We start from the raw sequence: 27,152 nt of genomic DNA, 5'->3' as shown, positions 1-27,152 counted from the left end.
CGGCGGGGCTGATGTGGAGGACGGAGGCGGACTGGGGGCGCGAGAAGCGGGAGTCATTAGGCGTCATTACGGCGGTCTGAGGAGAGGCGGAGGAGGTGGAAGCCAGGACGGTCCGCTCGTTAATCCTCACCTCCAAACAGCAGAGGACAATCAGCGGAGCCGGGTGGACACGTGGCGGCGGCGGCGGCGGTGTGAGGACGGCGTGAGGAGCTGCGCCTGCCGCCTCCACGCCAACGGACAGCTCTGCTTAAAAGCCGGGAGAGGATTGTCTCCTCAAACAATTTCCCTGAGAGCCTGTGCACTGGCACACACACCTCCACGCCGGGACGTGTCTGTGAGTCGCCCATTAGCGGCGAAACAGGTTTTTTTTTTCCCCCCTCCCATTTGAAGATGTTACAAAGTGCCATTTGAGCAGAAACAACGTGGCCTCGGCTGGAAATGTCACGGACGGCTGCAGGGATTCGCCCAGCCGGCGGGCTTTTCTCGCCGTGTGTTAGAGCGCCGCTCAGATCCGAAGTGACAGGCACTTCGCCGGCGCCTCCTAACCAATGCGAGCCGTTTAGCGGAGGTAAATGCAGATTGATTCCTCCGCGCGGCCGGCTGTTTGGACCGAGCGCCGTCGGACGAGGAATCAAAGGTTTCTCTCCTGGAAAATCTATTCCAAAACACGCTGGTGAGCAGATTTCAACGTCCTGCCGACTTTTATGATTCTCAACTTAACGAAGGCACTCAAGGTTTTTTCAGGTTCATTTCTTTGAAGCAGGTAATCCACACATAGAGCCGGCGAGGTGTTTACAGAGCGGGCGTCAGCGATCAGAGGAGGGCGGTGGAAGGCTGAACGTCTCTATCCTCTTCCCTCCTCTCCGCCGGCTCAAGTGGGATCGTTCGTTTTCAGAAGATTGTTTTATAAATGAAATTTACTGCAACTGAATCGTCCTCGCAGGTTTACCGGGCGATCTGCGACGCTCCTGAGTGATGATGTGAATAAAGTTTGACTGACTGACGCAGCGCAGCCCGAGTCGTGACGGCAGACTTCCCTCCTCGACCCACCGGAGTGCTGACTGCACCGCCGGGGAGGGGAAGTAATGCCTCCCCGAGGGGCTTTCTGCTCACATTATCTCTGACAGGTTCATTACAGATAAGCAATCTGCGGCGAGCCGGGGCTATCGGCACGAGACGCCGAGATCGGAGAACATGCGAGGGAGAGAAAGAAAGGAGATGGAATACTCGGATACAGAAATACTGTAGAGGAAGGAGCCATTTATGGAGTTAGCAGAGAACCTGAGAGCGTTCGCTGAGGCAAACCCCACATGTTCTGACTGTGGAAGGAAACTGGAAGAAACACAAATCTAAATTAAAAACATTTCCAGAGGCAGAAAGCGTGTCGCATCTCTCGTACCCTCATGCGGCCGTTGCGGATGGCCGGTCCGTCCTCGGCGAGCCGCAGCACGAACAGGTCCATTTTGTACTCCCGGCCTCCCCGTATGCTGAAGCCGAAGCCCTTCACGCTCTTCTCCAGCTCCACCGTGAAGAAGTCAAAGTCCTGCGTGAGCTGAGAGCAGCGAGGGCGAGACGCGATCAGTGGAAACACGGTGACTGCAGCGTTCATGGATAACTTCCTGTCACATGACAAGGTTTACAATCAATGGAGGTTTATTAAGAGTTTTGTGAATTTATTTCTGTGAAATGTGGCTCTTAACCCATTAAAAAAAAGCCTTTTCATTGGGATGCAGGGTGTTGGGGCAGAGAAAGACGATCCTCTTTCTGAGATCTGTATCCATTAAACGGCTCTTTGAATTTTGGATGCGACCCAAATGCACAGTGATGGAGCTCTAAAGAGTTTTAAGACAAAAAAACAAGTCAACTGCTACTTTGAAATCGCGGTTTCTCCATTTTTAGTAAATCTGATTGTGTTTCAAGTAAACTAATAAAAACTACATTCTGTTCTGCTTCTGATATCTCTGGAAAAACTGCAAACACTTCCATGAATCATCTTGTTGCACTCTGACTCCAAATGTGACAAACACAGATTGAAAAATTGATGATGGAGGAGAATTTCACTGTCATGTGAAATATGTAAGATTAGATAAAGGATTTAAATAGTACATGTTTTTACCGATGTATTTTAGGCACCGTTTGCACGACAACGTTTCAGGTGAAAAAATATCGGTTTTTAATTTTTGCTTCCAAAACATTTAGCTTTTATATGGCAACGTTTTAAAAATGACGTCCGCTGAATGCTATTAAATGTAAACACAGACATTTATTTGTCAGTTACGACGTAACAAAGCGGGAAGTCCTCACTTGAACCGGGGGCATCCGGTAGTCCGGCATGGCGAACTGCCGGGCGTCGCCGGCCAGCGCTCTGTAGTCCAGCAGCGGCGGGTGCCGGTACTCCAGCGTGGGCGGCTGGCGGTAGTCCGCCACCGGCGGGTGGCGGTAGTCCACGGGCGGCTGGCGGTAGTCCGTGAACGGCGGCTGCCGGATGTCGGGCTTGACGTCTTGCCTCGCCTTCACCTCGGACCGGAAGCTGACGGACCGATGGGAGAGAGGGAGGGGATTCACGCGGGGGTATTTCCAGAGGCTAAACACAGAGCGTGGCTGGAGTGTGTGTTCTGCTTGCCCCACTTCGTCTGACACTTCATTTTAACCAATAATCCAAGGTGTTCATCATGAACCCGGATCCTCTGAGCTCTGAGAGATGCGGGAAATGTGTGAAAACTGAGCAGAAAGGCTCGTAGATTTTGAACCCCTGGTAGTTCTTGGTAAAATATTCAAGGGATCTCCATAAAGGAGAAATTTAGCTAAATAATTCAGCGGTCCATAAGACTTAAGTGATGTTACACAACAAGCTGAGGGGAGAAACGGCGAGAGCCCAACGCTGAGAGACGAAATGTGAGGAGGAGTGTTGGAAAGGGAAGGAGGATGAGGATGGGAAGATAAATGCTCCCTGCTCGTTCTCCCAGAGGTGTTTCCCCCCGGAGACGGACACGGGGTCTGGAAGTCGATAAAAATAGTTCCTCCTGCCGCCTCCAGTGCAGGCTGGGATTCCACATTTCGCTCTCGGAGGTGGGGATCGGACCGGTGACCATCCTACCTGCCCTCGTGGGTGTAGGTCTGCGGCGGCGGCGGCGGCGCGGGGATCTGGGTCGCGGGGCTCTGGTGGGGCATCTGGCTGGGCTGGCTGGCGGACGCGCCGGGTTCCGTCGGCGGCGCCGGGTTGGACTGCGAGGCGGCCGGGTTGCTCTGGGGCTTGGGGCTGTGCGGCTGGGCCATGGGGCTCTGCTTCTCCGAGCTGGGCGCCGACGGAGGGTTGCTCATCTCTGAGGCACAGGAGGGACAGAGACGGGATCAGGAGGCTTTACCATCAGTCGGGAGTCGAGCGCTTCGACCAGCAGGAGACCTTCTGACACACACACACCAGCTTTAAGACGAGCAAATCTGTTGCTACTTCACTAAACTCCTGTTTACTGGAGAAGTGTCTGAGAAGCTTTCTTTGTTTTCAGTGACGAAAATCTGATATTCGCTTGAGCAAATCGATGCTTATTAGGAGAGTTTCTTGACAGGAAAACGTTCTACAGTGTCTAGCTTCGTGACAGAAGTGGGACAGAAAGGAGAACACGGCATGCAGAGCTGACAGAACTTCCCCTCCGCCCCGTCGACGTGCGTTTTCCTGACCTTCCTGCGGGATGATCCTCAGGGTGACGCTCAGGCCGGCGTCCTTGATGAGCTTGACGATGTCGGCGTGCGGCATGCTGACGATGGGCTGGCCGTTGACGGCCAGGATGCGGTCGCCCACCTTCAGCTTGCCGCAGCGGTCGGCCGGGCTGCCCTCGATGATGCGGCCGATCTTGTGCGGCACGGCTGTCCGGAGGAAGCGGAGGACGGTGAGGACGGGAGGATCACGCCTGTCCGAGCCTTCTCACACGCTGACTGCCTGAATACGTCTGTCTCTCTCATCTCGCTAGTCACCCCAGGCTTACGTAAGGCATCCAGGTCTTTTTCCTTTTTTTCATGTGTGTGGGCGAAGCGCTGATGCTCGCAGCAGAGATGTGTGACTGACGTGTTGTGGGAGGGAATCTATAATTGAGCTGCGAGAAGGAGAGGTGCTTCACTTCTTATCAAACCGACACCTTTAACTACTCGTGTGTGGATCCTGTCTGGGACTTGATCTGAACCTACGGGCTCTGGGGGCGGAGGACGCCGGTCGGGGACTCACGGTTGGTGGCGGAGGCCTCGGGCCGGTTCAGCGAGCTGATGATGACGAAGCCGAAGCCCTCGCTCTCCTTGCGGCTGATGGAGACGTCGCTGGGCTGAGCGCTGGGCGCCGGCGTCCCGTCCGTGATGGCGGCGGCGGCGCCGGTGCTGTTGCTGTACGTGAAGTCGCTGCGCGGCGAGCTGTGCTGCGTGGAGACCGACCCGGAACTGCGGCCGTTCTCCGGACAAGACTCACCTGGAGGCGGAAGGGATGGACTCTGGTGAACCGGGTGAGCTAATAGTCGTATCTCCAAGCCTTTTGTTAAGCTGGTAACACACAGCTGGGAAAATGTTCTGGTTTTAGTGAAATATTCCACCTGAAGTTTATGTTCTCGGGTTATTTAGTGTTTGTGTTCATCTGGGGAAGACATCTCCTCTGTGTTTGGCTCTAATGGTCTAAAATGGTTTGATTCAGTCTCTGTGTGCTTTTGAAGGCTCTTTTACCTGCTTCATCTGCTTTTATGTTCAGTGTTAATTTGTTTTCCCCAAAAAAAAGGAGGAATTCATTTAATTTCACAAGAAGGAGAAAAACCAATCCATGAGCGAATGCATGATTCAGCCTTGTTAAACGTCTAAATAAGAAGAAATTGAGAAATAAAATGAAGATAGCTTCAAAGGGAAAGCTGTTTTCGTCTTTGTGTGAAGTCAAAATGTTTTGTTCTTTCAACAAGGCCTGTATATCTGGTTCTTGTTGGGATTCATGCAGTTTTTTGCTTTAAGTTTTTGCACCAAATTTGACAAAAAGAAACACGAAGATGACGCTCTTCGAGAATTCACCTGATTTAGACTTAAGACTTTGGAGAATGTGAATAATTCATCGTGCGCTACCGAGTGTTGATCGCCTGCCAATCCAGAAGTTCGGCAGTTCGATCCCCTTCTTCGCCTTCGGCAAGGAGTCGAACCCCGAGTCGCCCGCGGTGTAGCGTGTCAGCGAGTCAGTAAGTCATTCGTCTGGAAAACGACTCTCAGCGATCATCAGCCGAGCGCTTTTCCACGTCCTCATCTGCAGTCTGACGAGCCGCGGCTCAGGAACGGCGCGGAACGCAGATAGAGAGGCAACGACGTGGAGAAAGGCGTCGTTAAAATGCCGCGTCGCGTCAATCCGACCACAGCGACGACAGCCGCGCTCTGCGAGTACAAAGTGAATAAACCGCGGCTTGTTTTCTCTCCAGTCTCTGTCATTCCCGTTTAGGATTCAAACACTGGATTTGTCACAGTAATGGTTGTAAAGGTGTAGGATGTCTGAGGAAAATATAAAAAAAGGAAGCTTCCAGGTGTGAGCGAGGTGCGAGGCGGCCTGCCGGTTCCCCCTCACCTGGCGCCGGGAGCCGCCGCCGGATGACCAGGCTGACCTGGCCGTTGCGCGCCGCGCCGTGCATCAGGTCGATGACGTAGCGGTGCGGCTTCCCCACCACCGGGATCCCGTCCACGAACAGCAGCTCGTCGCCCGGCCGCAGCCGCCCGTCCAGATCCGCCGGGCTCTTCTCGATGATCGCCCCGATCAGGATCTGCTTTTCGACACGGCGGCGAGAATTAGTGGAGCTCAGAGAGCTGGAAAAGCAGATTCCAGAGTCCAAGAGTCTGTTAGAGTGGGTTGTTATTGTGACACTTAAAGAGTGTAATAACGGGGTGAGGGGATTGTTGTGCGCTTCAAGAGACAGAGACAATACACAGCCAGAGCCAGCACTCTCTCAGGAGGGGGGGGTCAAAGGTCAGGACAGGGGTCTGCAACCGGAAGTGAGCGACAGCACCTCGAAAAATGAAACCTTTCGTTTCGTGTGCTGCTCGGAGCCTGTAAAGCTTTTTGAAACACGATGAACGTTTGTCTCCTGCGGGCTGCAGACCCCGGGGTGAGGCGTGTGTGTGTGTGTGTGTGTGTGTGTGTGTGTGTGTGTGTGTAGTGGGTTAGAGGAGGAAAAAAATAGAATGACAGGGTTCCACGCCCATCGCCATACGAGCCTTCTCACGCGTCTCCGGACTCACAGGCTGCCCGGCCTCATCCCCGCCCAGCACCCGGAACCCAAAACCCGACTTCTGCCGCCGCAGGTGCACCTCCATGTCCTGGAACTCTGCTGCCGAGACAGAAAGGACGCTTCACTCTCCGCTCCTGGAGTCCAACAGCAGTCTGTTTGTTTTGAAATGGTCTTACCTGTAGAATCCACGGGAAAAACCGTCCTCGGCTGACTGGATTCTGGGTGGAAACAGACGAAAAGGAGCAAAATGAGCACGTTTCACTCATCGGCAGTCTCCCAGAGATTCACACATCAGTGGACAGCGCGGCAGCAAACGGACGCTCCAGTAAAGGCTCCGGGGTCCTGCCTCAGCAGGAATGTCGCCGGAGGATTCCAGCGCTCACGGCGAGTAATATCCCCGACCCTTATTTACAATGCGAGGTGCGGTGTGAGCTCTCAGCTGCAATCAGGGGGCTTCGCACAACGCTGCGAAAAGAACTCGACCGCAGACAAGTGGCGGCGAATGAGGAAATGGATCCAGATCGTTCCTGCTCTAATCTGCCGGGACTCGACGGGATGGAATCTTAGAGCGGCGCTTCTGCCCGCGCAGACCGCCGACACACAACCACGGCAGCTTCCAATCGATCAAGCTAGTTCAAAAAAGAGGAACAGCAACTTTTTCTGGTCTAATTAGAGACTTCAGGAGACTCTGATCCATATAACTGATATTGTGAAGTACATGACGCAGACAATGCAAAATAATCTCATCTCAAAGTCAGAAGCACCATTCGCGCTTCGTAACAATCTATGAAACAATAGAAGTGCAGCTGCAAGTCAACAGAAGTTAATTTCTTACACAATTTAACTGAAAAAGACAAATTTTCCAAACGTATTCACACATGAACTTAAATATTTCAAGCCATATTCATGATAATTTTAACTTTTAAATCAGGAAAATCTAAATCAAAGTATCTCAAAGATCAGATTTTTCCCTCGATGCTTGAAAAGTTTTTAGTTTTTATGTGATGAGTGGAGAGAAAAACAAGATGTAGTTGCCAATACTTTACCGTTATCAGTAGGGATGTGTGAGTACCGATACCAGGTATCGGTATCGGGCCGATACTGACCTTATTTCAAAGTATTGAGTACTCGTGAAGGCTACCGATACCAGCCGCCGATACTCAAGGCAAGAAAATCCCAGACGTAGTGAGCCCTCCTCACCAGCAGATGGCGGTAGTGCAACTGAATGGGATGCAAGCTGCCGTTAAACATGAGAGAGGAAGAAGCCCTCCTCTCCAGGAGGGGGCGCTGCACTGCAGCACAGCCACAGCAGAGACAGGACTGAATCCAGAACGGCTGCTCGTCTCAAAACGAGCTCATGTAAAGTGTAAAGCTCAGAGAAAACGGTTTTATCTCGCACTTTAGTTCATTTTAAAAAGTGTAAAACTCAAAGAGATGTTTGTTTTATTTTTCAGACTATTATTTTGGACTTAAACACAGTGGCCGTGCTGCCTTTATTAGAAACAAAAGTCATTTTTCAAAAATAATCTGTCACTGCATTATTTTAAATTTTATGTATCACAAGTATCGGTATGAGTATCGGTATCAGTGAGTACTGAAGATGAAGTACTCGTACTTGGTATCGGTCTGGAAAAAAGTGGCATCGAACATCCCCAGTTATCAGTAACATATTAAGTTTCTACACAGATGAATAATATGGCAAATTAAACAATAGAATAACTGATTATTTTATAAAAATCCAAAACTCTTTGTCATTTATTCGCTTCCTTTAGGATCGTCTCCCTGCTCCTCCTCCTCTTATGGTTAATATTACTACAATGTCTCTTCAGGAGTAAGAGATCCTAGTGTGAGATTTCTTTCAATAAAAAAAAAAAAAAACACGTGGTCCAAGTTTTACTCCGTTTACATAACTGCTGACATTAATTTAGTAAAGGTCAAAGAAATCTCATTCTGAGGAGTAAAACTGCCGCGAGTTACGCTGCTGCAGAGAGAAAAAAGGTCACATCCCGCTGCAGCTCCGCCGGTGAAACGAGCCACTTTTAAATTACAGCGGTTCCTTTTTCCAGGCCGACCCGACTCCGCGACCTTTACTGGAAACGGGATCAAAGAGGAAAAACAAAAGAAAACGCTGCCGTGATCACCGAGCGGCGAGGCGGAGGCGACGGGGAGACACACCGAAGACAGCGTTTGACGGAGACGCCCTCCGACAGCCACGTCCGCGTGAGTAACAGCTGACTTACATAAGACTGAAAAACACTCCTGGAAACACAAACCGAGAGAAAACCAGGAGACGCGCGGCCAGTGAACGCAGAACCTTCCAGCAAACGAGGACGACTCGACCTGACCGGCAGAGACACGGACAGAACACTCAGAGCTTAAAAGCTTAAAAAGTCAGTTTCAGAAAGGAAATTTAATAATTCTCAATATTTGAGGGAAATAATTCAGTTTCGCACAATGAATGCAAAACACACACTCGGTCAAAATTCATCCTGCGTCTATATATTGCACTGATTCATATTTATTTTCTCTCTGCTGTGTAATCCCCCTCAAAACAAACTTAACCTTCACTCTGATCTAAATTCACCTCGGAAGTCGATGAAATTCATTTGAGAAACTATTCAGTCTGCAGCGAAACGAGCAGAATTCATAATGTGCATAAAGAGATCAAGGTACATGCAATGTATGGCAAACAAACACACACACACACACACACACACACACACACACACACACACACACACAAACATGTTTTCAGGCATTCTGCGGACTTCCATTCATCCCCTGCTGAGCTACTTTAAAGTCAGTCATAACTACAACTCAATAAACCCAAAACTAAATATAGGTTTTCACCAACAAGAGTGATAAACATCACAAAAAAACACACCGAATTCGCTTTTAGTCAGTAAAACTTCCACCAGGCCTAAATAACAGGATGTGTGTGTGGGACACGTCTCAGTCCAGAAGTGGGGATGTTAGCTGGGCTGTGGATTAAAGTCCAGCACAGTAAAAAAAGATGAGCTGCTGTGTGGAACGTTTATTCACGGCCACGTCTCGGTTTACGGCGGGCGCTGGCACAACGTCAACGCCAGGATGTAAAGAAATAACTTTGAGTGTGTGTGTGTGTGTGTGTGTGTGTGTGTTTTGACCGCTGAAGGAGGACCGAGTCAGATAATGTGTGTGACGACCGGCTGCAAACACTAACGGGGGGATTCATTCTGCCAAGGTGGTTTCAGAACGGAGGTACTTTGTGAGGTGTTGAGAGGTTTGAGCTGCTGAGGCCCGGACAGAGCGAGGACTGGTGTCATTTCCACCCCGAGAGGAGAGCGTCCACCTCTGGTACTTACGCCTACTGTCATAGATAGCCCTGGACTTCTCATAAAGGTCATAGGGGTCGGGTTTAGCCTCGGGGGCCGAGTCTGGGACCGAGGCCCTGTGCAGGTGGAATGACGGGAAGGGGGCGCTGTAGGGGGGGGGCGGGGGCCGACGGGCTGCTCGGGCCCTGCTGGGACTCCCACCGCTCCAGAACCTGCGAAGCACAGCAGCACGGGGGGGGGGGGTCAGTGTGATCCTTCAACGCCTCCACGTGAGCTTCTTAACCACGAAGACGTCGCTGAAAACGTGAAGCAGAGGCTGCTTCTGATTAGTCTGACAGTTTGCTAAACACCGTCGCTCTCAGGTCCAGCTGCAAACATCTGCTCTTCATGCTAAATCTATCAGAGATCAAGGAGGATCATCACAATGTTTAGGAATAAATGGGAAATTAAGACTTAATTCAATGTATATTAACACATTTATTTATATTTACTATGAATTATTCTTACAGGTGTCCTGTAGGCTACTGGATAAGATACAGTTTATAGCTATCAGTTACTCTGTTTATATGTTAACATTTAATCTTTTACCCGTGGATTTATGGTGTGATTTATGCATTTGCTAGAATTTTTTTTTTTGCCGAAACTTAACTATAAACATTTCAATTCAAATGTATTGCCAACACGTTGAAAATGGAAGAAGTACTGCAGAAGCAAATCAATTAGAGACGCCACAAAATAGCAGAAAAATGAAAAACATTATGAAACAATTTCATTGTAACTGCCGGAAAAGAAGATCAGAATGTACAGAAGCATTAGCACATTCACAACATACTGCCAAAATTATTGTCTATAGGCAGAGTCTTCAAGTTTGTGTGTGAATAGAGAATAACGTGGGAAATTCTTAATTTAAGAATAATTTAAATTTATAGGAAATCACTGGAATTTAATCTGGTAAGATCTAGTTTATACAACAAATGAAACTATGATTCATTTTTTGGAGTTTTCTGAAAACTAATTGAAAAAAATAGTTAAAATGTAACCAGATTTTTACTGAACTTTCACGATGTAGTCCATATAAATGACAGAACGGCTGCAGTACCACCAGCAGCCATAGGGGGCAGTGTGGAGATTAGCTGCGATACCTTGAGGTGTTTAATGGCCTCAGAGTTCACCTGCGTCTCAAGTGTTATTTGTTTTCATGGAAATGTTTTTCTCTGACTATGTGGAGGATGTGGAGGATGTGGAGGATGTGGAGGACGAGAGCTGCTGGTTTCCGTAAAGATACGACTGGAGTATTTAGCAAACTGTCAATCTGTACTGTTAGTGATGTTAGTAGGTGAAATCAGCTCCTTGATTTCAGATCACAGCAACGATCAGTGAGCTGCAGAGAGGAAACGGGAGGAAGGGTGTGAAGGGTTTAGCAGGGATCGGCCATTCATCTCCTCAAATGGAAAAACCGGGAAAAACACCAGATTTTAAGCAACAACCAAACTAATGATGAAACTTTCTCCATGTTCTGCCCTCTTCAGACTCTTGTCTCATCTTAAAGACAAACTGATGCACTCTGCTGCCAGCATGACGTAAACTTAGCTCAACATAATTAGGATTATTTTTCAGGTTTCTTCTTGTTATGGCAGCACCTCATCCCGATGCTCTTTGGCGCCCCTCAGTGGAGAAATAAAACCTGGTTTGAGATTATCTTTCTGAAGCCGAGCTGAGGACGCAGTACCTAATTTGCATGAACGTAATCCGGGGACGCGTTTGGAGACGTGCTGTCTGGAGCGACTCTGTCAGCTTTGACAACAGCAGTCAGTCAGTTTCAGAGCTCTGATGTGTCGGTACGACGCCGAGCAGATAGCCGAGCTGACATGTTGACATGTCAGAGAGAGAGAGAGAGAGAGAGAGACAGAGAGATAGAGAGACATCTGCGGTGAACAACCACAGAGCATAAAAAAAAAAAAAACCTGATACAGTGAAATCAGCTGCATATGCTGCACTCTGATATGAAGAAATGTGGGCCATGCAGTTCAAGATGTGCTGAGAATAAATATCAGCTTGGCTTCAAAAAAAAAAAAAAAAAGAAAGAAAGAGAGAGAGAGGAAAAAACAGCTTTGGGCCGGAATGAAGAGTTGCTTCCTCTCTTTGTGGTTGGAGCCACCGATGTGAAGCGCGTCCACACCGAGCAGACTGGGGACCTTGTTAAAGCCGGGAGTAGAGTCCTGCTTCTGCCTTCTCGTGTGTGTGTGTGTGTGTGTGTGTGTGTGTGTGTGTGTGATTAAAAGCGCTGAAGCGAGCTCACACTCCGGCTACGATCGGGCTGCACTGCCACTGCAGCGGCCTTATTGAGAGAAAACATCAGGTCGCTGTTACCTGCAGGATCGGCTGGATCCGGCAGACAAAGCTCAATGAGCTCATTAGGGAGAACAAACCGCGGCGAGCCGCCGGCCGAGCCCCCGCCGCACTGGGGGTCGACGTGACAGTTAAATGATTTCCACATTTATTAGTCAAATTCTCTCATATTTCACTCTGTGAGCTGCAGAAACCTTCCTGTGCCACATGATAGCCAATTAAACTGGAGCTGAACCCAGAGTGCGGGCGTTTCACCCCGAGGCAGGCCTGGTCAGGGTGGGGCGTCCAACAAATGAACACCGGGGGGAGAGAGAGGGGCTCGGCACGCTGGCTATCGTTTCGCTTCGCAGCAATCCAGAGCACGGAGCCTCCAGCCGGGATTATTTGGAGAGGGACGGAGGCCATCGATTACGGCGCCAGGGAGCAGGAATGATGAACAATGAGGGGATTTAGGAGGTTTTTTCCTCCCTCGCCGGTGGGGATCTAGCACGAGGGCGACATGAGCCGGGGTCAGGGGATGGTCAGAGCGGCGACGGGGAGGACGCCCAGGCATGAAATGGATTACACACACTGGCGCACAAAGTGAAACAGGGAAGCAGGATGGCTCGGAAAAATGGCAGAAACATACGAAGGCGATCTGATCTGAAGGGGCGACTGGAAGACGGAGTCGCCGACGGGTCGAGACGGGTCACGTGACTCTTTAGGTGAGAGCGAAAAGCAAAGACTGGAGGTGCAGGGAAGCTTTGAAGGTAGAAGAAGAGGGAGGGTTCACCCGCTCAGCGCTGAAGCTGCTCACAGACGGATAGAAGCGCTGTAGCATAACAGCATGATGCTAATGATTCTGACGGCTCCGGATCGGCCCGAGAATCATGTCTGACCTGCGGGATTCAAGTCTGGCAGTGAAGCTGTGAGTGGCAGCAGCTGGACGTTCTGCCATCTCGTAACGATGCAGATATCTAAGGCTCGCTGCGGTAAAAGCCACGGACAGACAGTGAATAGTGGGTATGGTTAGTGCCACAAGAGAGGGGCTGAAGAATAACCTCCAAATGGCACAAAAACGCCGCTGGAGTCATTCCAGTTAGCACATTCAGTTTGCACACCGCAGCCACGGGAGCAGCTCTGCCAAAGACTCACGAGTGAAAAGCAGGGACGGGGAAAGTTTAGGCTGTCAAGGTCGATGCATGTTACCTGCTTAGGGGTCTTCCAGGGTGAATAGTGACCTGTAAAATAAAAACAAACAAAAAAAACGATGGAGGAACTCATCATGAGATGTGATGTGAGACGGTGGAGGCGTTCAGTAAGATCTGATACTTATAAACCAAAATAAAAGAATAATGACTGTAGTCTGCGAATGGCAGGATGGAAAAGAAAAGAGAAATACCTCAGAAAGAGGCTTTTCTGGTCAAATTCAAGTCAATAACTTCAGTTAGCCTCTGATATAAGTAAAGTGAATGTTTTTGTGTTTTTTAAAACTTGTTTTGTGAACAGTTTTTACTGTCAGGGCGTCGCTGGACAAATAAAGATTGAGTTACAACAGCTTATCTGAGACTCAGTTTCACCTTCAATCCCCGTGGGAATATTTCATCAGCCCCAAAATAATAAATAATATTGAAAGGTGTGAGAGAAGCAGGCGGGTGGGGAGGACTTTTATCTTTGCCCTTAAATCCAATGAAGGACAATCAATGAAAAGCTTTTTGGGAGCCGTTTTCCCCGAGCCGGTGTGAAGGGAGGGAAGAACTCCTCCGAGCGGGTTACAGACCTGAACTAAGCCGAGCAGACAGGAGCGAGGGGGGCAGAGGAGGCACCGCTGACCGAGGGGGGTCCACGGGCTTCACCCGGGCATTACAGGCACTTAGCCGGACGCCCCCGGGCTGGAAGCCGGGGAGACGGGAGGTGGCTGAGCAGCTCAGAGGAGGAGAGAGAGGAGGGGAGCTGTCCGTGGTGCTGGAAGCCCTCGAACCGAGCGCTAATCAGATGTGTCAGCTGGGCTGCGGGGAGCTACATGAGCCCTGCGGCGGCCAACTTGTTCCTAAATCCTGGGCTCGGCGGCGTCCCCTCTGACGGTAAGCGACACCCCGTTTACCCCACACCGGAGATCGCTCGAGTATCCCGGAGAAACTCCCGAAAAGTCCGCCCGTGTGTTCCTGAGCGCTGGCTCGGCTTCTGTTAAAGGGGAACGGTCGTTTTTACAATCTGGACCTTATTTCACATTCATAACAACAACATTTACTCACCCGTTTGACTTTCGTGTGATTTGCAGTTGGTTCGGAGATAATTAGATACTCCCATATCCATACAACGGCAGCGGGCGGGGCACCGAAATGCAGCCGTTACAGACGCTCTTTTCTCTTATGTTTGTTGTGGGGTGGTAGATACATGTAAATTTATTAAGTCGGCATCACTTAGCGCTATTGGGAAGTCTGTAAACCGTCCAGATTGAGCAAATCTCCGGGAGCTCTGAAGTGATGATGTCATCACACTGCGCCGTGGCGCACTGTGTTTGTTTACATGGGAGTAGCGTCTCTGCTCTTGCAGTCAGACCACGGCATCTCGATCGGCTTTTTTAGGCAGTCAGAGTTTATTTTCAGCTGGTTGTAACTTTGGTACAATGGTCCGAGTGTGCATATATCCTGGTTGTGAAAGTAAAATGACAAGCTGGACGTCACTGAGCTCACAGGCTCCCACTTCGTGACCGGGATTTATTGAAGCTATGGCTAATAGCGCTCAACATGGACTCCAGCATCAAAGTTCAAACTTTTCGACGTTTAGATTATCGGGTGTGTAGTGTCCACTTCACATCTGTGGACTTCTTCCCAGTTCAGGAAAGAAATGAAGGCCAGAAGATCCAGAGAATGAACCTCTAAAACAATGCCATTCCAGCGGCTGCAGGAGGAGGACAGGTCGAGGTAATGTGATGCTAATAATATTCATTTTTTCATTTACTAATGTCTAGAGTTGGCGAGAATGTTATAAACTTGTCCCTACTCCTTTTGAGCAACAGTGTACAGAATATTGTACTTTTTATGTACAACTCTTGTCATTGACAGATATACTTGTATCATCCTTTGTTGTTGCTCAAATGAACTAAACAGTATTCATCCTAGCCTCTGGACATTAGTAAAGAAAAAAAATGAATATTATTAGCATCACGTTACCTCGACCTGTCCTCCTCCTGCAGCCGCTGGAATGGCATTGTTTTTGAGGTTCATTCTCTGGATCTTCTGGCCTTCATTTCTTTCCTGAACTGGGAAGAAGTCCACAGATGTGAAGTGGACACTACACACCCGATAATCTAAACGTCGAAAAGTTTGAACTTTGATGCTGGAGTCCATGTTGAGCGCTATTAGCCATAGCTTCAATAAATCCCGGTCACGAAGTGGGAGCCTGTGAGCTCAGTGACGTCCAGCTTGTCATTTTACTTTCACAACCAGGATATATGCACACTCGGACCATTGTACCAAAGTTACAACCAGCTGAAAATAAACTCTGACTGCCTAAAAAAGCCGATCGAGATGCCGTGGTCTGACTGCAAGAGCAGAGACGCTACTCCCATGTAAACAAACACAGTGCGCCACGGCGCAGTGTGATGACATCATCACTTCAGAGCTCCCGGAGATTTGCTCAATCTGGACGGTTTACAGACTTCCCAATAGCGCTAAGTGATGCCGACTTAATAAATTTACATGTATCTACCACTCCACAACAAACATAAGAGAAAAGAGCGTCTGTAACGGCTGCATTTCGGTGCCCCGCCCGCTGCCGTTGTATGGATATGGGAGTATCTAATTATCTCCGAACCAACTGCAAATCACACGAAAGTCAAACGGGTGAGTAAATGTTGTTGTTATGAATGTGAAATAAGGTCCAGATTGTAAAAACGACCGTTCCCCTTTAACCCACAGAGTCTCTCCTCAGGTTCAGAGTCCTGGTTCCTGGTCAAAACTCCCAATAAAAGAGCTGTGAGCTGGAAATGTGTCCACGGATTTCTGGCAGAGACTTCGCAGCAAGCGCCTCTTTTCAGAGGCAGCAAGTCGTGTCTGGCACGTCGGCTTCTATCAAAGCTGAAAGGACTCAGAATCGAGTTTTTATGGGAATAAAAATAACTGATTGCCATCAGAAGAGCAGGAGAAATTACAGGAGGGTGTGAGCGTAGGACGGTCTCCACCTGATCAGTTTAGTGCACGCGAATCTGAAAAACCTTTTTTTTTGTTGTTGCACAAACTTGTTTTCATGAAACGCAGAGGTCGACGAGATCTCGTTTTTTGGACTGCTCCCCCCCCGGGGTCGTCACATCAGGTTGTGACTGGCAGGTCCGGGAGTCGGGGATTTGACCCCTGACCTTCCAGTCGCGAGCCGGCTGCTGGAACCACTTTGAGGTTTTGTGCTTTCGACTGATTGAAATACAAGGTCGGACGTTTCGCTCGATGGTTTGGAACAGACGTCTGGGGGAGACGAAAATGCCTCCGCTCAGGTAAATATTTGTGCTCATAACAGCGCTTCATGAATCTAAAATGCTGAGAAAATAGGAGGAGAACAAAGACCAGAGGGATGGAAACAAGAAACAAGTGATCTTAGAGGGTGAGACGATTCAAACAGTGTTACAGCAGGCGATTATTTTTGACTCTGCTGGTTATTTTCTATGATTGATGAATTTCTGTGGTTTAAAATGTCAGCAAAAGGAGCAAAATGTCGTTTCAACAACCTGAGATGCAGCCCGGAGGGTTTTCAGACGTCCCGCGCAAACTGTCAACAACCTCAGGGTATTCCCACGTTCCTCATTAATGGCACACAAACCCTCCTCTCTCCGACGCAGCTCATTTCCGTGAGTGCTCATCGACTGGAGACAGATATTAGGAGGAAATTAAGAGATTTAACCCCACATTTAACTCACCCTAGTTATTATAACTGATCATAACTACACACGTAAAAATAACATAAAAAACATGAGCATTGTTGTAAACATGCATGTTCGTCTCACGGCGGAGGTCTGCAGCCTCATTTGACGCCCTTGTTCTTGGAAATCCGTCTCGTCGTGGCTGTGTGCAAAACAGATGATTTGCCAGGCGCACGCTTGAATATGCGTGATATTAAAGCCGCAGAAAGAAACTGCGCCAGTTATTTAACCACGCTCACGCAGTCGCCGGCTAATCACTCCGATCCATTAGAACTCAAACGGGAGCGCTTGATTTGTGGAGGTGAGTAACTCTGCTCCTCCCACACACAGCCGAGCAGATGAAGTGCAAACCTTTCGCTTTCTGGGATGTGATTTTTAACCCTCCGCCCGGCGTCTCGCTCGGCGCGCGGAGAGCCGCCGGCCGGCCGGCCTCCCCCGGGGCAGACGAGACCGGGTATCGATCGCCGGGTCTGGATGCTGCGGGGACGGAGTGTGAACACGGCTGACAGCCGGCGGGGAGCCAAGCTCATCACTCTATAACTCTCCGCTCCCCGTCTCGTACCCGCCTTTGTTTCCAGCTGCTCCGTCTTGCGTGCACACGGCCCATGAATCACTGTCTCGTTACACGCCGGTTCCCTCGGCACGAACCGAACGCGCCGTCCAACGCTAACCTGCGAGGCTGGAACCCCGGAATTAACAACACGGCTTCAAATATGACAGGAAATATTGATATTGTTCAGAAAGGCTGAATGAATAAAACCGAAGCGAGTGTGTGGGGGCAGGAAGGCGTCGGGTGTGGGGGCGGCGGCGGCGGCGGGCGCTAACGTACCGCTAGCAGAAGCCAAACAGCTGAGCGAACACGTGAAAGTGCCGAAAGTCGAAGTGCTAATTGCAGCTTCGTGTTTCAGCGACGACACGGGCTGCTAATGGTCCAGATAGCCAATAATGAGGCTGCGCACACACACACACACACACACGTACGCAGTAACCATAATTAGCGGTGATGGGAGACAGAAAGCCCATTTGTGCGGCCAAAGCGATCTGGGAGTCAAATTTAAGGGATGACTAAATATCATAACTGTGTTCTGAGCACGAGCGGCCTGCTTCAAGGTGACGAGGCTTTAATCGACTGAAAGTTCTGATCGCCAAACGGCCTCGTTTCCGCCGCATGTAGAATTCACCGTAACCTCGTCTTTAAATGGCGAGTCGTTAAAGACAACGAGCGCTCGTCTCATGACGAGACGTGATCCCGTTGCTCCTCGTGGATTCAGTGGGACGTGTAATTCAGCTCTGAAAGCCATTAGCAGGCCATGTGCAAATGTTGACTCGCTTTCTTGCCACAAGTCAGATGGGTTTTTTTTTTTTTCCCAGTGTGGTGTAAATAAAACGACCCCAAGCAGACGGAGAAGATGAGGGCTGCAGAAAAATACTGCACGAAAAGGGAAAAATCAGGCAGCGAGGCAACATCAGAGGATGAAAGCCAGCGACTTTACAGCGTCCTAATTAACGAAAAGTGGTGCACAGTGTTCACTCCGTCACGTTCACTCCATGTCGAAAGCTTTTTTTTTAGAACAGGTCGAACAATAAACGCGAGCATTTTTTATGTACAGAATGACGGATAGATAGAGCAGAGAGGAGAAACGCGTGTCTGAACGTGGACCAGATAACTGCGCCAGGAATTTAACATTCGTTAAAATGCACACAAGTTCACGCTTCTCTAGACACAAAGCTGTCTGAGCTGCAGGTTGGGATTTCTCCAGAAATCCATCATCTTCTGGAGCCAGCTGGCCTTGACAACAGGCCACCAGTTCATCATGGGACAGATGATAACATGCTACCTGAAATGCATGATCTGGACTGACACACAGGGAGAACATGCAAACTCCACACAAAAAAGATCAACAAGCCCAAGCTGTTTGTTCTGACTGAGGAGTGCATATCACTGCACCGCTGTGCCTCTTTAAAGGCATGAGGGAGGCCGGTTTCTCAATAACATTCCTTGTTACTGACACTGTTTTACAGCCAGAAGTGTCTTTTTGTTCTTCGTCCAACTGAATGAAGCTTGTCCTCAAAGCGAAGGCAGCCCGCTTAAGTTTCATAAACTGAACAAATCAATCGAAATGTAATAATCCCCTGGAGGAAATTCATTCTGCCCTGTAGCAGCGCCCATAACAGCACATGTAGAAACACCTGGAACAGCAGACCTAAAGGTGCTCTGAAGTAGCAGTGGGGGGTTTGTGGGAGGTAAGAAATCACAATGGCCACATCGATTCCACCTTCAAATTGACTGCGTTTGTTTATTTCCCCAAAAACAGAAGCAAAGAAGAGGCAGGATCAGCGGATCAGGGAATAGAAAAGAACTCCAGTCATGCAGAAAGATGCAGAAACACAGCAGATTGTGTCGACTGTCAGATGCTTCCCTTCGTCTCAGTTTCCCAGACAGCTGAGGCAGTTTGTGCGGCTTTTGTCCGGCGGCTTTTTAACAGAGAGGGCCGAACTGCAGAGAGCTCGGGGGGAGAACATCAGTCCAGGAGCAACGGCGACAGTTTTATTGCAGCGGGTAATGGCTTGGCCAGATGTCATCGTTTCAAGGAAGGTGGGTCGAAAAGAGAGAAGCAGTTTCATCTCACATCTAACGGCGGACTCCAATCCACTTCACGCTTTCAGCTGCTGGAAGTTTCAAATTGAACGAGTCCAGTGAACAAAAGCTCACAGAGCAAACAACGCCCAGAGCAGAGCTATGAAACGAAACCGAGAAGGGCCAGTAAGGCTTATTTGGTCAAGGCTTCTGATTAATACTGAAATATTTGTGCAAAATCTCATGATTTATCCATGCACAAAGCTGCTGCCATGCAGCTGCTCACCACTAGAGGGAGCAAAGAGCAGGTGGGGGATGAGAGAGAGGTGTGGTTTATGATTTATTATTCTAACAGTTTTAGTTCACGGGAGCTTCAAGTTTTCATTGAAGTCAGAATTCGTGCTGGTTCTTCTTCTCTCATTCTGAGTGCAGGAAGCAGAGGAACTCACTGTACCACCTTGTGGCACAAAGTGGGATTACAAGACTCACGGAGTTCTTTCAAGCTGGGTAGATTTAAACTCTACAGAGAAGAAACACACTTTGCCTGCTGGCAGAAGATCGCCGAGAGATTTGATATTGATCCACCATTCAGGCGATTCAGTTAACTATTAAACTCAACCACACTGCAAATAACTTTTGAAGTACAAGTTTTTAATTTATTTTAAGTTTCTAAAGTGTTGGAAAATACTGAGAGTGGCCGGAGCCAGCGTCTCAGCTAAAGCTGAATTAAAGTGTTATCACTTCATCTGTCGGTGGATGATCTATTACGGGCCTGAAATCTTCGCCCAAACAACATTTCACACAAACGACCCCGTCTGCAGCAGGTTTTTAGAAGATACAGCCCCGGAGGGGTCCAGGTGGAGGAGGATGAGCCCCGACTGTCAGTGATGAGCCGCACAGCGACTCCCCAGACCGCCCAGAAACTCCGAACAGCTGCCAAGATAAAGCGCAGCTCCTCTTCTGGTAGTTTTTAAGGCTGTTGTCAAGTGAAAACGGAAAACTTTCACTGTCATTTGATTACACATAAACAAGCACCCAGAAATGTCATCAATACTAACTGTTTTGAGTTTTCTTCCAAGTGGAAGGCTACAGGTTTTTAAGCAGATTTTCTCTTTTCATATGTATTCAAGACACCTAAACAACTCAGACTGTTCATAATCTGTTTGACAAAGAGATTAAAGATGTTACATAAAGATAAGAATGGACTTTCCTGCTCTTTGAGTAATTATCAGACTCATTAGGCTCATCTCAAATATCATTACAGCCTCATGAAGTAAGGACTGATTATGCAAACAAACAAGATAATGCACTTGTTTTGTTGTGATTAGGAAAGACTCAGAAGAGAACGAAAATCTGAGATCATTAGTTTTCCCTAAACGCATGAAAAGCGCGGTCTACAAGACAAACCAAGTTTCTTTAAACAGGAAATTATTTTACAAGTCGTTCTCTCCTGAGAAGCTCTTTGGTCTTAATGACTTCAAGCTGTGACTTTTCTTTTAGAGTCTTTTCTTTTTAAATGAATGACAATAAACAGAGTTAAGGAACTCTGGAGGTCTGATGCTTGAGTGGCTCCTTTCAGAAGAAATCTCAGGTTTTAGATTCAAACTTCTGGATTTCAAGGATTCCTGATGAGCCGGTAGGGCAATGAAGCTGGTGCCAAATTACACATATTTAAAGCTGCCTTTTTTTGCTGAATGTCTGTCTTGTCCTTTTATTGGCAGCAAAAATAATTCAAAATTTCTATAATTGTCCACAAATGTATAAATAATATTTATATAATCGTCCACATTGTCCACCATTTACATAATTGTCTATATTTATTTCCACTCTGCTTCTGCCGTTTGTTTCTGTGGACGAACGGAAACAGAGACGCGACCCAGCCTGACGCACACACCGAATCCATCCACAGAGCGCGGCTGACCTTTGCGGGCGAGTCCCGGCGGTGTCTGCGGCTCTCGGGCGCTTGGCACTACGATTGGTATGCCACATTACGCGACACAAAGACTCTGACAGGGAACTACAAATAGGCTGCAGGGGGGAAAAAATAAAAAAAGCAGAGTTGTGCAGTTGTGTAATTTTCTCCATCCTGATTCTTTATCGATTGAGTTTTTGGGGTTAATATGAAAACCCAGCAGTACACTCCATCAAGACGTCTCTGCACGGTACCTGAATGTGAAAGAAAGAAGCTAAATAGCAGAATTTACACTAAAAGTCATATAGATTAGGAAACTTTTGTCGTATCGAGTTGAAACGGGGTTCAGACTTTGTTCCTATAAACCGATGGTTCCTAATCTTTCGTCCTTGGAGCGGCTCCAGACTCCCTCTCAGGAACGCTGCAGACTGGAGCTTTCCGATCTCACATCTTCTTCACTTTCTCTTTCTCAGAAGCAGTTTCACAGGGAACCAAAAAAACCAGCGGAACATGAAAAGAAGACTTCACCGCGTTTCATTTCTGTCTTCCCATTCCTCCCGAAGGACAGAGATTTACATTAATATCAACCATTTACAAAGCTGAGTATCAACAACAAATGATAACATAAAGACAAAACTACAATAGCAAGGAGGTTGGGTTTTAGTAGCTGTGTGTTTTTTTGTTTTTTTTAACCCAAAATGCACATTTTGGGATTATGGGAAAAAAAGCCTGAATAACCAAAAATGACCCTTGAAGCACAGGGAGAACATGCAGTCTTCACGCGCTCCAGCAGATTCTCCAGTCCTGCAGAAGTCGTTAGCTTCCAGCTCTCACTAAAGTTCACACGTGGCTGAGACGAGTCAGGAGCAGGTAAAGAGCCGAGTCATTTAACCACAAAGCCGCGCAGGCAGATCTCATCTCGCCGCCGCTTCCAGATTTAATTAAAATCTGTAATCTTGGTCGTCAGAGCGTCGGCTGAGTCACGGCAGACTGACGCGCCGCCTTCGCACTTCAGCAGGCAGGTAGCGGAACGGCGGCGGCGGCGGCGGCAGCTCCGGCGCCCGCTGTGGTTCGTTACTACGGTCGAACCGCAAAACGAGTGGCGGAAAGGATGAAGGGCAATTCCAGCCAAGTCCAGCGTCACAGGACATTTTCCTTCTGCTTGCATTTGAATATAATTGTTAGATTTTTAGAGTCACACTGATACAACAGCTTCGTATTCCCACCTCAGTAGAGTTACTGCATTACCATAAGGAACTTTATCCTCTCTTGAATAACTTTGCACGTTTTATTTTTATTTAAAAATCCCCTTAAATCCCTCAAAATGACGATAACCTTTCAGAGCTTTTGGCAGAAGAAGGCTTGTTCCCATAATTCAACGTTCTGACAATCCAATGTCGCCTAAAATCCGGTGGAAGATTCACTTCCTCATGAAGTCCCGCTTCATTTTCTGAAACTTGTGAAAACGGAAAAATGATCGAACATCAAACAGCAGGGAGAGAACTCTGGATCCTTCTGCTCAAAGCACCAAATAACTCGGAGTTTTGAGTGTGAAGTCCTCACCGACACGGGACAAAATAACCCGCCGGAGTGTTTCCAATGCAAACATTCAACACTTGTATTTCCAGGACGCTGTGATTGTCTCTTTCAGCTCCAAAGACATTGCGATTTGAAGTAAGTCTTCCACAGGTTGTCAGTTCTGCGGCGTGTTCTGCCACATCACGCTTCACACACACACACTCACACGCACACACACACACTCACACACACACACCCGCAGAGCAGAAAATCCTCACCTGCCTGTCGGCCCTGCGAACAACAGTGACTCACGGCGGAGTGCAGCACATAATTATGATTGTCAGAGGGGCCTCGCGTTCGGAAAAACACAGGACTGAAAGCACTTCGGATCCATTTACCACGATTTCAAGGAACAAAAAGAAAAAAGCCGCTACTTTTGACATGCTTGGATTTCAGGGGCTTTTATTCCCGGCTCACAGAGAGCGGGCGAAGCTTCTCATACATATGAAACTGACATGATGGAAAGAAAATAAATAAATAAATAAATAAAAAAAACCAGAGGGGGACTTTGAAAATGACATCCGCCTCAATCTGACGGTGCTGCTGACCGCAAGCAGCCACGGCTCAGCGAGCAGATCCGTGTATTCTTAAGTAAAGTGAAGCAAAGTGGTTCCTGTGTAAAGAGGAGGCAGCAGAGTAAACAGTGGGGGAGGACGGTTAAGGCATTGTGGGAAATACTTCCACATGTACACACAAACCGTGTGTGTTCCACACAAAAGGGTCTATTTTTACCGCCTCTGATTTCTTCTCCACGGTTTCTCAGAGAAAAGTCTTGAAACAAGGCGAGAAACTTTTTCTGAATCGAAGATTTTTTTTTTGTTTTTTCAAAGCGCAGTGACAGTTTGTGGCGAGAATCTGCCGCATCTGCAACCAAAGAAGGAGCTTGACGAGCTTTCTGACCCGCTCTACGTATTCCAGAGAGTCGGCACTGGGGTGGCGGCGCAGGTAGATTACCCAGCAGCCCCCAGGCGGGCGGCAGGATTAGTCGGACTGTGTGCAAACAGCTTCAGCTCTAAGCGGCTGAATGTGTCCCGCCGTGCAAGGAGCTGTAAACGCGCTCTTTAAGTGAAGTCCATTAGTGCAGGACCGTACATCTTGAAGCACAAACACACACACACACACACACACAGGACAGCAGGAGAGAACAGGCGCACACACACCGATCAGCCAGAACTGAAGAACTGTTGGAATGTGTGGAAATCTTCGGGTGGTTGTAACGTCACGGCCGAGCGGCGTTCAGGATTCTTACCTGTCCCGCCTCTCTGAACCACCAGGCTGGTCTCCGCCCCGACCGCGCACTCCTTGAGCAGCTCCACCACCTGCGAGTGTGTGAAGCCCTGCACCGGCTGCTTGTTGATCTCCACGATGGCGTCGCCCTCGCTCAGGCCGGGGCAGCCCTGCGGCTCCAGCACCTGCTTCACCCTCTGGCCGCCGGCGCTGTCGGCGATGGTGAAGCCGAAGCCGTCGGCGCCCTTCACCATGGTCAGGGTGAGCAGCTCGCCCTGCGTGGCGCCCGACGACGCCATGGAGACGCTGTCCGGCGGCGTGGCGCCGCTGGCGGGCGGCAGCGAGCCGTCCAGGTGGGTGTCGCCCGGGTGGGCGGCCAGCAGCTGCTGCTGCGTGGCGGCGACCTGCTCCTGGCCCGGGTCGGCCACGAAGCGCGCCGTGCGGCTCAGGTAGTCCAGGTAGCTGTCGTAGCCCGTCCGGCCGTTCACCACGACGGGCCCCTGCTCCATGATGCCCAGCGGGGAGATGATGGTGGCGGCGGCGGCGGTGTTGTTGTTGGCGTTGGCGGCGTCCTCCGGGTCGTAGGGCAGCGGGTAGCCGCGGCACAGCACCAGCGTCACGCTCTGGCCGATGGGCACCGACTGGAAGAGCTTGACCACGTCGGCGTGGGTCGTCCCCAGGACGCACACGTCGTTGATGTAGACGATGACGTCCCCTGCAGAGGACGGAGCAGAACCGGCTGTGTTACCAACATCATCGTCACCAAAACCTGCTTTAATGAGACGCAATTAAATCGTTGCTAGTTTTACTCGCTTTTGTTACAGGCGAACGGCAATTAATCCCAAACGACTGAACACTCGTCTCCACATCGCAGCTGGATCCATTAGTGTAACATGTGATCCTATATTCAGACAGGTCTAATGAATGTAGCTCTGCCCGGATGGATGAATACTTTATTGATCTCAGAGGAAAATTATCAGCCTGTTCTAAAAACAGAACTGAATACACTAAACTAACTGGATATATAGGTTGAGAAACCTGATAACAGATGGAAACAAAGAAATAAAGCAGAGAGAGACTGATGTGTGAATATGAAGAAACAAGACGAGGCTTCCAATTAAAAAAAATCAATAAACTGATATTCTGTTCTCTTCCAAACGGCTCCAAATGTTCCGGGTACTGAGGAAATGAATGTGTGAGAAAACAAAGGAAAACGGTTGGACATCGTGAGTTGAATTTACATGTTGTACGTGTCCAGTCAGCCAGAAAAGCACATTACAGCCTCAAAACAGGAATCAGAGGTGATTTCAGACGGTCAGTGTAAATGTGTATTTCTATGCAGATGATGATGTGCAAAAATAAGCAGTACAGTGTTTCTGCTGTCCTAAAAATCCTGAATCTTAAATCTGACACCGCTCAGTTTTCGCCCAATGTCAAGGTTGGTGGTTTGATCCCCAAGTTGCTCTCAAGTGAAGTTGAGCACCTTTTATAGCGAAAACTTTTCTGGGCCGTGATTGTTACGTCATATTTGTCGAAAACTCCTCAAACTGTATCGTCTCGCACGGCTGACCTAGGATTTCAACGTCAAGAAGGGACATACATATGGAAATATATGGTACAAACCATCGGTGGCCACTAGATGTCACTGTGTGACAACAGAAAGCTGCTACAGCGCCACAGAAAAACCTCCAGAATTGCTAGATGTGACTGATAAAACAAGAAAAGAAAGAAAGAAGATAACAAAAAAGGCCTATCATGGGTTTAAAGAGATTTTTTTCTTTCATTTTTGAAAAGCTACTTAAAAAAAAAAAAGATTATTTTTCTCACCTTCACTTCTCTATTCGGGTTTTATTCTACTGAACCTTCTGACTGTATTTATTGGTGACATACAAGGAATTTCTTGTCATTCTATTGTATTAAAACTTCTGATTTAATCTGCTTTCTAAAGACGTCACTTTCGAGGCCAAGAGAAGAGAAACTGAGGCACGTTTGATAATCGAGGCGGCAGTCAACACCAGCAACTCTGTTTCCCCTCAAAGCCGTTTGTCCAGATAAACGCCACAAAGATAATGTCTTATCTGCACCTTTAAGTGTAAAACAGGACCAATGACAAGCGGTGAAAATCTTCGTCTTTATGGCTTCTCCCGCACGATAAAACCTCGATTACAATTAGAGGTTGACACGAAGAAGGCCGCCCGGCGTCCCGCCTTATCGGCGCCGTGCTTTGTGATCCACCGTGGAGGAAGTGTGCAGGTTTTTCGTTATTTTTTTTTTAAACTTTGTTCTTGTGGGAACACGAGATTCAATCCACATTAGAGTCTGACAAACAGCATTACCTGCCACGATAATGAAACCAATTATTTTGTAATTGCAAACTTAATTGTGGCGCTCTTCGGAGAGAGGGCAGGGTGAGACGGCGAGATGAGGAGAAACTGAAGATCTCTCATGATTATCAAGCCGAGCATGCTCTTCCCGTCCAATTCCCTTGAAAACGTGAGCGGGAGGTTGAAACCCTGCCAACGGTCGCGTCAGTGGAGCATTTTTCTGAAACAGCAAGGTCATTTCTCATCGATCTCCATGACTGACGGCTGGAGTTCAGCCCGGCAGTTTGACCCCCGCGAGCGACGGAAGTGAAGATATCTCTGAGGAGCGAGCCGCCGCGCGCCGGCGATCTGCAACGTCCGCGGCGCGAGCTCCCGGCGGCGCCGACGTGACGGCCCTTTTAATTAACCTGTGTAAACGCCGCCGACATTTGCCTTGGGCGGCGGCGGCGGCGGGGATCAATAGCGGAGCACCTTGGTGGGAAACAAATGGCCGTCCGGCGGCGGGAGAGGAAACACGGCGGCGGGGAGTCGGCACGCCGGGAACCGCTGCCGTCGCTCGGTGATCTTTAAATGACACAATTTGCAATTTGGCTCGGCGCTCTGACCCGACGGGACGCGGCATCTGAGAGCCGAGTGAAATGTCACTGGCGATCCCGCGACCGCGGGCCCGGCCCGCGCCCGGCGCCGAGAGGAAAACGCCTTCTGGGTATTTCCAGCTCTTCTTCTCTGTAAATGAGCTTCAACCC

General features: G+C 48.8%; 1 protein-coding gene across 1 annotated transcript in view; it reads right to left on the bottom strand.

The window, feature by feature from the left end:
• magi2a (membrane associated guanylate kinase, WW and PDZ domain containing 2a) overlaps positions 1 to 27,152 on the bottom strand; it is a 162,050-nt gene that overhangs the window by 5,021 nt on the left and 129,877 nt on the right. Inside the window, 12 exon segments of the mRNA XM_030113200.1 lie at positions 1,400 to 1,552; positions 2,305 to 2,530; positions 3,098 to 3,323; positions 3,679 to 3,864; positions 4,220 to 4,453; positions 5,573 to 5,765; positions 6,241 to 6,329; positions 6,407 to 6,448; positions 9,575 to 9,671; positions 9,673 to 9,756; positions 13,082 to 13,113; positions 24,105 to 24,797. Coding sequence (XP_029969060.1) covers positions 1,400 to 1,552; positions 2,305 to 2,530; positions 3,098 to 3,323; positions 3,679 to 3,864; positions 4,220 to 4,453; positions 5,573 to 5,765; positions 6,241 to 6,329; positions 6,407 to 6,448; positions 9,575 to 9,671; positions 9,673 to 9,756; positions 13,082 to 13,113; positions 24,105 to 24,797 — 2,255 coding nt within the window.

This window comes from Salarias fasciatus, chromosome 17, assembly GCF_902148845.1.
Source record: "Salarias fasciatus chromosome 17, fSalaFa1.1, whole genome shotgun sequence".
In the NCBI taxonomy this organism is placed as follows: Eukaryota; Metazoa; Chordata; class Actinopteri; order Blenniiformes; family Blenniidae; genus Salarias; species Salarias fasciatus.
This window is presented reverse-complemented; position numbering and strand designations above follow the sequence as displayed.